The sequence below is a fragment of the Rhizophagus irregularis genome, chromosome 12, assembly GCF_026210795.1.
Source record: "Rhizophagus irregularis chromosome 12, complete sequence".
Lineage (NCBI taxonomy): Eukaryota > Fungi > Glomeromycota > Glomeromycetes > Glomerales > Glomeraceae > Rhizophagus > Rhizophagus irregularis.
In genome coordinates, this window is record NC_089440.1 from 4655460 (window position 1) to 4667603 (window position 12144).

The 12144-nt window shown below is 39.0% G+C and overlaps 3 protein-coding genes across 3 annotated transcripts; all 3 read right to left on the bottom strand.

The window, feature by feature from the left end:
- Positions 1-9541: 9541 nt before the first annotated feature.
- Positions 9542-9958, bottom strand: OCT59_004541 (uncharacterized protein; the record flags this gene model as incomplete). The annotated part of the gene is made up of 1 exon (XM_066148348.1): positions 9542-9958. One exon carries the CDS (start codon positions 9956-9958, stop codon positions 9542-9544), a length of 417 nt encoding a protein of 138 aa, XP_065996955.1.
- A 93-nt stretch (positions 9959-10051) lies between these two features.
- On the bottom strand, positions 10052-10522 carry OCT59_004542 (uncharacterized protein; the record flags this gene model as incomplete). Its single annotated transcript, XM_066148349.1, has 1 exon — positions 10052-10522. The coding sequence occupies one exon, from the start codon at positions 10520-10522 to the stop codon at positions 10052-10054; it is 471 nt and encodes a 156-aa protein (XP_065996956.1).
- Positions 10523-10635: 113 nt separating this feature from the next.
- On the bottom strand, positions 10636-12105 carry OCT59_004543 (uncharacterized protein; the record flags this gene model as incomplete). The annotated part of the gene is made up of 1 exon (XM_066148350.1): positions 10636-12105. The coding sequence occupies one exon, from the start codon at positions 12103-12105 to the stop codon at positions 10636-10638; it is 1470 nt and encodes a 489-aa protein (XP_065996957.1).
- Positions 12106-12144: the final 39 nt, after the last annotated feature.

Consider the following 12144-nt stretch of genomic DNA (forward strand, 5'->3'; position numbering starts at 1 on the left):
CAATATATGCAACGGTCTCTCTCTGGGAACATCTTTCTGAGAATGACCGGAAGATTCTCGTGAATTTTGTGAGAATTTGTTCAATTTCAGTAAGTCGAATTGTAGAAGTCGATTTCATGAGAGAGGCGCATCAGAGGCTAATTAACCTAGTGAAGTTGATAGAAGAAAATTACGGTCATGATAAAATCACACCAAATTTACATTTATCACTTCACTTATGTGAATGCTCACTCGACTATGGACCTTTATATACATTCTGGTGTTTTTCCTTTGAGCGCATGAATGGCATGCTAGGTATAATATTTTAAATATTCTTGTTACTTTCTAAAATAATGCATTTTTATCAACTTTTGTTTAAAATAAATTTAGGCTCTTTTCCGAATAGCAGAAGGAAAATTGAACCGGAAATTATGCGCCGCCTGATGTTTGATAATCAAATCAGTAATATCATTAATTCCGGCGTGGAATCAAAGGGCCTAGATTTGATTAGTAATAGACCATCTGTTGGCTCTCTATCAGAAGCCGACCAATTTTCTGCTGATGAAATGAGGCGATTTTGGTTGACTTCAAGAAACATTCATGAATCGACCACCACAGGAAAAGAAGCATTTCCGGGCGAAATGCTCAGACCAGTATTTAACGATATTGTAATGTCAAGTGATATGCTTGACTTAATAGTTGAATACTACATGGCGAGCTACGAAACGATGGAATTTCGGAAACCATTTGGAGAGGGTGCAGAAGATTCGATAATAGTTCAAGTTAAAATGAATCAATTTGGAAGGTGCCGAATTGGTTCTGAAATATTCGGCTCTTCGATATCATCACGTCATGTAAAAAGCTCATTTATCTTGGCAAAATTTATGACAGAAAGTGGTGATATCGATTGCTATCCTGGACAAGTCCAATACTTTTTTACACATGCCGTTAATTTGCCAGATGGGTTATCCGAACATAATCTAGCATTTATTCGCTGGTATAAACCTGCAGAATCATCAAATATTCGGTATCATTTCAGAGTTAGAGATGACGAAATATGCAATGTTGAATTATGGGGTACCGAGTTTTACCCAGAATCCCGCGACTGTATTATTCCAGTTCATCATATTCTTGGCCGATTTATACCAACGAAATACCGAATTTCAGGCAGGAGAAGTTCAAACGTCTATTTAGCGGTAAATCCAGTCAATAGAAAATTTCATATTCGCTGAAATTAGTATCTTTTTCGAACTTTATTTTGATGAAATGACATATAATTTCAAATAATACAAATATCGGAATTTATTAAATTTCAAAATAATACAAATTTCAAATAATACAAATATCGGAATTTATTAAATTTCAAAATATACAAATTTCAAATAATACAAATATCGGAATTTATTAAATTTCAAAATAATACAAATTTCAAATAATACAAATATCGAAATTTATTAAATGTTAAAACAATACAATACAAATATCGGAATTATTAAATGTCAAATTTACATATAATATAATTATCGGAATGTCGAAATATTATAATGCGCAAACATCGGAATTTGAAACAAATATCGGAATTTGCACTGCAAATCGGCTATGCCGAATGTCATCTGATATGCAGCCGATTATCGATCATATCCGAAATCGGAATTTTGCACCACAAATCAGCTATGCCGAATGTCAGCCGATTATCGATCATATCTGAAATTTATCCAAAATTTGGCCGAAATTTGGCCGATTTGCCTTACTTCCGATTTGCCTTATTTCGACTAGTGACCATATAATCCACCTACCACTTTTCATATAATCTAGTTACCATCATATAGTTTTATTACCACCATACAATTCTATTACCACCACACAATCTGAAAAAATTGTCGTCGGGCTGGATGTGTGTCTCGCTACCGCTCCACCCACCTCGGCCTCAACGGCCTCGCAGTATTCATCTGGCCCCTTAGGGCCTCAGGAATCCCCATATATCCGCCACAATCTGGGACAACATCTGGAACAAATATATATACCAAATAACTAGAAAACAATAGAAAAAGAAGCAATAACGGATATAATGAGAGGGTTGTCCCGGATGTGGCAGATGTGGCAGATGTTTCAGAAAAAATATGAGAGGACATCCCCCCAGAAAAAGTTTTATTTTTACCCCCCAGATCCGCCACATCCGGAACATCTGGAACAAGTCAGGATTCCGTCTAATAATCTGTTGGAAGCAGTGAGACAGCAAACCAGGTAAGTTAGTAGGTAAGCCCCTAGAAGGTCTATAGAGCCAGTAAGACCAACCCCGTCCCACCCCCGTCAGAAAAAATAAGTAATTGAACAATGGGTATTGAGAATAGAGCATATCAAGATAAGTTTAGAAGACAGTACTAATCCGTCTTTCTCTTTTTTGCCTCCTTAAGGCATTTATCAATACACTGTTTACACGTGTCATCAGAATCTAAGATTTTCTGTCCAAGTTTTTTGCATTGCTGATTGTAAGCCATCTGCTGTCTCTTAGCAGCGGTTTCTTTCTTTTTCTCCTTAGTCTTCTTCTTGATCACCCAGTCTATTCCAGTAAAAGTATTCTTATGCATACCACAAATTGTGCAGTCACCATGCAGCCGGTAACGCCCATTTGTAGTCATATCTTGTATTTCACTAGCCGTCTCAGTTTCCTTCTTGCACTTTAGGCAGTAAAAACGTGTCATTTTAAGATTTGAAGTCTAAAACCATTCCTTTAATTTGTTGTAATATGTCACACTTAGAGAATTACTATAAGTACTACAATCTCTCCGGAGTACCAGCACGAATTCTAAAAGGTGAAGAGCATTACAACCTATACAAAAAGCCCCTAAAGGAAAAGTCAACAGAACGCCCAAAGGTAATTGTATGGAAACCAAATGCAACACATCAGGCAGATCTTGCAGAGATGCCAGTTGACCCCAAAGGATTCCACTATTTTCTCGTAGTGGTGGAAGTTGCAGGAAAGAGAGTTGATGCAGAACCCCTAAAGGATAAGACTGCAAATAGAGTTCTAAACGGGTTTGTCAAAATCTACAGAAGAAATCGTATTAAGCCACCAATACACAGACTGGAGACAGACTCCGGATCAGAATTCACTAACGACCAGGTACGTGATTTTTTCCTGAACAGCCTAGGGGTAATGATGAGGTTCGGAGAGCCAGGAAGGCATAAACAGCAATCTTATGCTGAAAGAGCTATCCAAGCCATCCAAGAACCCCTTCTTAAACGAATGGTAGCACAGGAGTTGAAAACCGGGGTGACATCCGTGGAATGGTCAGAAGATTTCCATAATATAGTGAGTAAAGTAAATGAACTCTGGCAGAGAAATCCCCCAGACATTCCGACAGGATCACCCAAAGTGTCAAAAAAGACGGATCTCCTCTCTGAAGGAGCACGTGTCAGAGTCAAGTTAGATGAACCTATCTCAGTACTCGGTAATAAACTTCACGGAAAATTCCGTACAGGAGACATAAGATGGAACCCAAACATTCGTGTAATCAAAAAAATGATACTCTCACCCGAACAGCCTCCTACATATCTCCTTAATGGACCACATGGTCGATTAGGTGTATCCAAATGTGCATATACCCGAAAGGAATTGCAAGTAGTTCCTATTAATGAAAAGCCTCCACCTGACTCTGTGATAAGAGGACAACCTGAAAGATTTGTTCCTGAGCAGATACTTCGGCATCGCATTAGAAAAGGTCAAGACCAGTATTTGGTTAAGTGGGAGCGCTATCCAGACACTGAGGCTACTTGGGAACCTGCTGACCGGTTGAAGGAGGATGTCCCTGACTTAATTCGCAAATTTTGGGAATAAAAAAAAAATAGAAGAATTAAAGGGTCTTATTTTTTATCCCCTCGATTAGCATCAGGAACTATCGGGATAAAAACATTCTTCCCATCACAGGTAAAGGCTATATGTTCACGTGATTCATGGACATCATAATTGTAACGTTTCAGACACGTTCGGCTTAACCCAATTTCCCTATGCTTGTAACCACTTAAGACTGCAAGGTCCTCAGTGATAGCATAATCAGGGGTAAGTTTGATTGTCACTCCCTTTACCATGCCGAATGTCCTACCTGTTCCTGAAGCACCAGATATGTTATATGTAATACTCTTGTCAATATCCAACCCTAATTCCTCAGCAGCTTCTCTCTGAATAAAAGACGCATTAGCACAAGTGTCTGCTAAACACTGAATTGCTATTCCATTAACCTCCCCATCCAGTGCTAAAAGATCTTTAGTATTCTCTAAACGAGCTATGTCAATATCCATAGGATCATCTACCCTGATATCCTCTTCTTGTTCCTCCTCAACTAGATCCTCCGGAATCTCTGTGACTTTTCTAGCAGACAATAACTCCTCCTGAAGAATCTCACGGAGTAATTTCCTAAAGTCTGCAGACCTTAACAGGCTTAATAAATCATTCTTAGTAACAGCTTTTGCAGGTGTAGACTTACTACCAGTAACTTTCACAGGAATCTTAACAGGGGTTGCTTTGCCTTTCAATGGCACACTAGAAGAGCTAACTGCTGTTTTATTTGGGGACGACTTAAGAAGTTTTGAGATACTCGAACCTACTTTTTTTTTGACCCAACACGAACCATATAGACATCACCATCTTTTTCTCTCAATTCTACCTTTTCACCAAAACTCGCAGTATCAATGTCCATAGCATCATCATTAAGATCGAGGTTTCTCATTGCTCGGGCCAAATCCAGATCATCACGTCTATCTTTAGCCTTCTGAAGTTGTTTTGTAAGTATTTTAGACGTCCCACGTTTATATCCCATAATAAGATCAATAGCATTTTGATGATCATCCAAAGTCCACTCAGGAGCATCAGGGTCATCACCAACATCATGATCTACATAACCATCATCCCAATCAGGATCCTGAGGATCTTGAACAACACGTCTCTGTGGTTTTGGTCGAACAGGTTTAATCTGCTGTCTATAGACTGGTGGATTACGAACTGGCCAAGCCTGTAATTGTTTAAATTGCACCTGAAAATTCTTGGTAAGTTCCTCAGCTTAAGCCTTAAGTAACTCTTGTAATTGTTCTTGAGTAACCCCAGATGACTTTGATGTCAGTACGACAGGTTCCTGTTTTCCTAACGGAGGTTGAGTTACATCACTGTAATCTGCTCGAATTCTCCGATTTCTATCTTGTAACCCCAAGCGCATTTCAGCCCTTCTCCGTTCTAAATTTCTCAGATGTTTAACCAAGTCATCAGGATTAAGATTGTGAAACCTTTCTGCTTCAAAAATATTATCAGCCGAAAGACCTCTAAAGAACTGGTCGATAATAAGATCATCAGTTAGTTTTAGTAATTTTCCAGCCCTCTTTACAGTTCTATAAAATGCATCAACTGGCTCATTTTCCTGATAAAGACTGTTAAAACGGATACGTTTCTTTTCATCTAAAATAGTTGGGAATTGTGTTCTAAGCCAATAAAGTGCCTGGTTAGGTTTAATACCTGGAAAAACTATAGAACGATTATTATTAGCAGCAACACCAGCATCTGCAGTAGCTGGAGCAGCTCTATCTGTCGGACGAGCACCAGCTCTTCCCCAAGCTTTATCTCCACCTATTAAATCATGGGTAGGAATAAATGCTGCTCTAATAGTTACTAATGCATTAGCTGCATCTGTAGCATAAACATGTGCTTCAGACCCATTTACATAGGTACCTGCATTTGGTCCTCCTGCACCTTCTGGTATTACTAATGCTACAAAAGCAGCTAAATTAGCTCCACTTCTTGAAGTGATACCAGAAAGTTCCCAATTTTTTCCTGTAATTTCTCGATCAAACCATTCAGCCGCTTCACCAGCCATGCAGCTTCTAAGTATACCCATAGCTCTTTTCCAAGACTCTGGTGGCCCTCCAGCAGCGTATGGGTTAAGATTAATAGTATCAAGATAACCCATATAAAGCCTAACAAATGTATCAATATCATCAGTAGCTTTACCCTCAAAAATCGGCAATCCTATCGCAGTGGTAGCCATATCGTCTCTAGTGGATTGTTTAATATAGGTGGAGGAGGGTTCAATTGTCTAATTCGAAACCATTGTACCTGAATTCTAAGAGCAGCTATCTGTTGGAAAAGTCTATTTCTAAGTCTCCCTAATGTCTGAATCCCAAAACGCACCCTATTATTAGCATGTGCTAGCTGTGCATTAACCTGTCCAAGTTGCGCATTAACCAATACAAGTTGTCCTCCAGTCCGAGTAGCCCTCAGCCGCCAATGATTTAAAATGATATTACCACGATTCACAGCATTTTGAGCCTCATTACGATCCCTTACTGCTTGAGTATAATCTGCTTGCAATACATTACGTTCATGTCATGCCTGATTACGTTCACCTATAGCCCGTCGACGAAGCTCTACCATAGTATCATAATCTCTTTGCAGGTTATGGTTTTCTTCTATGAAATTATCATTGGCAGCACGTATAATAACTAATTGACGTTCTAAATTAGTAAACGTTTCATCAAATGCATTTATCTTACCTTGTGCAAAAACTAACAAATCTTTTGTAATACCAAGTTCTTCATGTTTTGCTTTACAGCGATACATTAATATATTAATAATATGTTTGATTTGATTATTTGCCTCCTGTATCTCTGAATCAACAGTTAAACGACCCCTGGTAGTCAATAAATTTGCATGAGCTTTTAGTATTCTAACTAATTCATCATCGTCTTCTTCATTAGCCAAGTGTGCAGGAGGCGGTCCAGTAGGTTCTGAAGGAGTATAAACTGGAATTGGTGTTGATGTCGACATAGTATTTAAACTAAGTTAGAATAAAATTCAAATGGATCTTTATGTATACAATTTGGATGAGTACACGACCGACTCAAGACAAGGCAATGAGTTTGCTCCATCATGGCCCTTTCGATTAGCCGTAGCAGGTAGCTCAGACTCAGGTAAGACAACTATGATTATTAACTTGTTAATGGGTGACAAGAAGGCAAAGGAGGATGGTAATCGGTATGTACTATGTGATGCAGTACTTTTAGTTGGCAGATATCTTGACGAGCCAAAGTGGGCAGTTGTACATGATTTTTTCGAAGAGGAGAAGATCCCATTCACTGCAGTAACCCATAGTGAGATTCCAGAGATTGACTCCTTCGACCCTACTCAAGCTACTGTGGTAATCTTCGAGGATCTGATGGATGCACCTAAAAAAATCCAGGATATTATCACTGGTTACTTTACACATGGACGACACAAAAATATTTCATGTATTTATGTAGCTCAAAGATTCTTTGCCATTCCTAAGGCTATTCGAGAAAATGTTAACTACATCTCACTGCATGAAGGTCATGGGAGCCTTACAGATACTAAGAGAATCATTCGCCTATATACAGAAGAATCAGAGTCATTAGCACCAGTAATTGATGATTTTACTTTGCAACGTGAATTTGTAGTGTTTGATCTTAGACGGTCTAAAAGTGATCCACTGTCCATTCGAGTAAGATGGGATACTAGTCTCAGTTCGATCACAGAGCAATCTCAGTTCAATCCTAGTTCAATCTCAGTTCAATCTCAGTTTGATCCAAGTTTGAACCCAGTTCGATCTCAGTCTGAACCCAGTTCAATCACAGTTCGATCCAAGTTTAGTCCCTATGGTCAGAAAGCTGTATCTGAAGCAAAAAAAGGTGGACACTTGATTGAATTTGCTCGGGTATTTCCATCCCCTAAAGAGCGTCAACATTTACTTGTACCTGGTGTCTTAGCCAAGAATACAGATACCTGGATTAAATTTGTCTTTCGGGAAGCTTATGGACTCTCTGGTAAGACCCTAGGAGCTGACTTTCAGGACTTCTTAGCAAAAGTACAGGGTAGGACTGCAAAGACTGAAACTCTGAAAACTGAGAATGTGAAGGAGTTATTCTCCCGATATGAAGCCCTGAAGTCTAGTCGCCCTCTGGATAATAAAAAAATAATAGAAGGTATTGAAGTCCTTCTACAGATCTTTTCTAAGAGCCACATGGACCGTCGAGCATTACAAGTAGGGATTAATAGTATCTTGTGAGAATATCAAGTAATTCGTCTGCAGAAGCTCTAAGAATCATAGCACTTTTTTTACGGCCTTCAAAGTCAATCCTTAACATCTTAGCCTTCAACCCTATTGCTCCTAAGGCACGAGAAGCAAAGTTTTTAGTCATTGAATTACTTATATGATTTACATAGTTCTCATAGAATGTATTGAAAGGCTCGTCGATACCATCTGGATATGTATCCCTTAGAAATTGATATAAGGCAATTTCTCCACTATCACAACCTATGGCTATAAGCTGTTCGAGAAGCCACTTCCTAATATCTTCATATGGCTCTCCATCCATAATTTTCATATCCAGTCTTTGTGTAAACAATTGTGTAAAGTCCACATTACTTGCCCGACGAATGATCTGAACTAACTTATCCCTAGCAAGTCCCAAGGCTTGTAGAGGGTCATTCTCATCACTAATCTTCTTTATAATCTGTCTGTATAATACACTGGATAATCCTCTATGTGCTGTTTTTGGAGTGATTACTCCACAGTTTTGGCACTGGTTTATTACGATTGATGTTGACATGGCTATCTTTCTTTATGTAAAAAAGAATTATTCAAAATTAAGTAACTATTCGGAGCAGTCCTTGCACAACTTGTCCGTTAAGTCACTTGGGCTTACAGGCATGAGACATTCCCTACACAACTCAATATTAAGCTCTGCAAGTCTCGGGGTATGGTCCTCCAAAGTTCGTGGATGACCGGAAGGACCAGAGGAAGGTGTTCCATTAGTCGTATCTTGCTGTAAGATAAAATCATCATATTCATCTTGGTCAGCCTGAATAGCGGCCCTGATTTGTTGTATATCATTGAAAGTTAACCGCTGCCCATCAAGATTTTCCTCATTATAGCGTGTTTCATTGATGATTTCCTCTATAAGCGCCTCTTCTTCATAATGGACAAGGTAGTAATCCTCAACTACCTCATAGTCACTCTCAATCAGTCTATGATATGTTCTAGTACCACGTCGAACATAACGTCCTGTATCTGTATTTAAATATACAGGTTGCTCTTCAGGTGGAGGTGCAGTTTGTCTACAGACAAGCCTTCCATCAATATAATCATGGGATTCCATAACTATTCGATTAAAGGTATCTCCACTGATAATAATTGGACGTCCAGTTATAGGGTTAGCTATATAAGGGTAAGACATGTCTTTTTTCTGTATGTGTCTACATACCTAATAGTTTTCTTCAATTTACAATAACCAAGTGACATGGTCATCAGTCCTTGTCGAAAAAAAATGCAAGGATACCTGATGATAAAGTTACATGGTCATCAATCCTTGTCAAAAAAATGCAAGGATACCTGATGATAAAGTTACATGGTCATCAATCCTTGTCAAAAAAATGCAAGGATACCTGATGATAAAGTTACATGGTCATCAATCCTTGTCGAAAAAATGCAAGGATACCTGATGATAAGGTTACATAGTCATCAGTCCTTGTCGAGAAATATGAGGATACCCGATAAATAAGCTACTCCTGTTGAGTCCATTCGTTCCACTCCCAGTTCAGTCCCCAAGGGTCGCCTCCCCATCTTTGTTCACTTAATGCATGCTCTATGGTTTCCCTCTCTTGGGGGTTCACGACCATCCCATTCCTAAGCATTTTCTCCATAATATAAAGCTGATCCTCGGTGAGGCGGTCTATCCATCTTTTATAGAAGTCGTTTACATCTTCAAATGATATCCAGTCAATATTCCCTTTTTCAAACGGCTTTCCAAGAGCTTGGACATGCCCAATTGTAGTAGCGTAATTTTTCCATCTCTTATATGCTTCTTGACGAACTTCCTGCCACCACACACTATCTACTTTACTCGCTGCAATAAGGTCAGTATCTGGGATCTTTGCAACAATGCGTTCGACTATTTCTACTGGTAATTGGTCCAACATGATGTTATGTTACTTATACTATAGCCATCTTCAATTACTGTATGCCCATTACAAATGGATAAAAAATATAAACTAAATTCGTACAGGAGCCGCTTATGCAAGAAGTTCTGCTAAGGTTTTCTCAGCCTCATTCATAGTGACAGCTCGCTTTGGGGGACCTGTTAATGAGTCCTTAGTTACATTATAATACAACTCGAAGAGGGCCTCAAGTTTGTCTAAAAGAGCTTGTTTATTCTTGTATGATTCACGAATCTTTGCTATCTTAGCAGTATATGCTGCATTATCTGGGAAGAGTTTTCTGGCCACGAACTTCACATATGATACAGGAGACTTTGCTGTCTGGATTCTCTTGATATACTTCACATGATCCTGGACAAGGTAGCTGGTTTTGCTAAACCCAGATACTAATGCGACTACTATAGTGTCTTTTAATGCACGGATAATCTTGAGGACAGTTTCATCAGAGACAATAGTGAACTGATTGTATGATGCATCATAAATAACTTCATCACTAATGCTGTCAGTGCGGTTAATAATGCTTGCTAATTCAGTATATGTTGACATGATTCCTTATACTTTTTTGTACTTTGTAATAAATAGGAATCTTCAAATTGACTTTACATTCAAGCAAGAAAAAATATATATACCTACTGTAAATCCAACTGCATTCTTGGCAATCATGTCCAGATAACCTTGTTTGCATTTTTCACATGGCAGTATCCTGCGATTTCAAACTTAAGAGCTTTCAATGCTTTGGATGCATTTTCTGGACAAGTGATAAGTGTAGGACTACTCGGCTGTTCCTCTAGAATAAATCCATCTGTATGGATGCGTCGTACTTTATCCTTATATGGTTCTAATAACTCTGAAGTCGTCTTCCGTCCATGTGCTAATAAGAATGGAGCAATCCTAGGATACTCACCCTTGAAGGGACTACCTGGGTTTGTGAATTGGAATCGCCACTGGTCAGATCCTACTGGTACGATGGAGTCAAGTGTGTGGCCTTCTGGAAACTTGAATGGATCTGTTTGATCTGTGGTGAGTGTCTTGTAATTGCGTTTCCTCTGGCAGAGTGCTCCCCATAGTGTATTGAGAACTCTCTTTGCAACACGACCGGCCACGCCACCCTGGTTCTTTATATTGAAGAGAAAGTGGACATACTCACCAAATATTACAGTCCCAGGAATTCTTGCTTCTCTGTCATATATCAAGGCATTTGGCTTTCCATCCTGGATTAACTGTATATCGAGTCCAAGTTTCTTTGCTCGTTGTAAGTCAATGAATGTATAGACTCCCCTCTTATTCTGTCGGAAGAGAATATCATTACCACTTACCTTAGCACGAAATAATCCATACAAGGCATAACCTCTGTGGTCTACAAAGTCTTTGAGTATTTGAAACTTACCTTGTCGGATTGGAAAGTTTGCATTTGATTGCTGAATACTTGGATACAAACTTGTCACATCGTATTGCCTTCCATAGCCCTTCCATTCATTGTCTGCCCAGATAAGACCTCCTATCATAGCATCATTTATCCACTCTGCTTCTATAGGGTCAAGAGGATCATTGGCTGGAACCCCTACACTAAACCGTTCAAAAAGCCAGAGTGCAGTTCTCTTGTACGACCAGTTGTGATAAGATAAGTCGATTCCTAGACCGAACTTCTTTGTAGTCTGTAGGAAGGAATCCCGCTCTTCATGGATCCTCTGGTATGTTTCCTCAAGTGTTTCATATATTCCAGTTTTACAATTCTTCTCGATAGGGATGAAGGAGTAACTATCAGAGTTCTTACCTTTCTGAAACTGTCCAACTGTAAGAGACTTAACTGTCTTACAATTGTATATTGTTACTACATTATTAACCCCATCTTCACGATAAACAAAGGGAGACTTTTGTTTTCTATCTAATTTACTAGGGTGAAGTCTTCCAGGATTCAGTGCAAGAGAGTAGTGGCCTTCAGACAGGATGAGGGTTGCACGTCTGTCAGATTTGCTCTTGGAAATTCGAGTGGAATCCCCTACAATATTAAGTGCAAGGCTTCCTGCAAGTTGTTCAACCTTATCCATATATGAGACTGGAACTGGAGCATCACGATTGAGACCTAATGCCTTTTTGATATACTTGGGCTTTTTGATTGACTTTGGCATTTTAGAGAATGTGCCGTAGATATATTTCAGGCATTCATA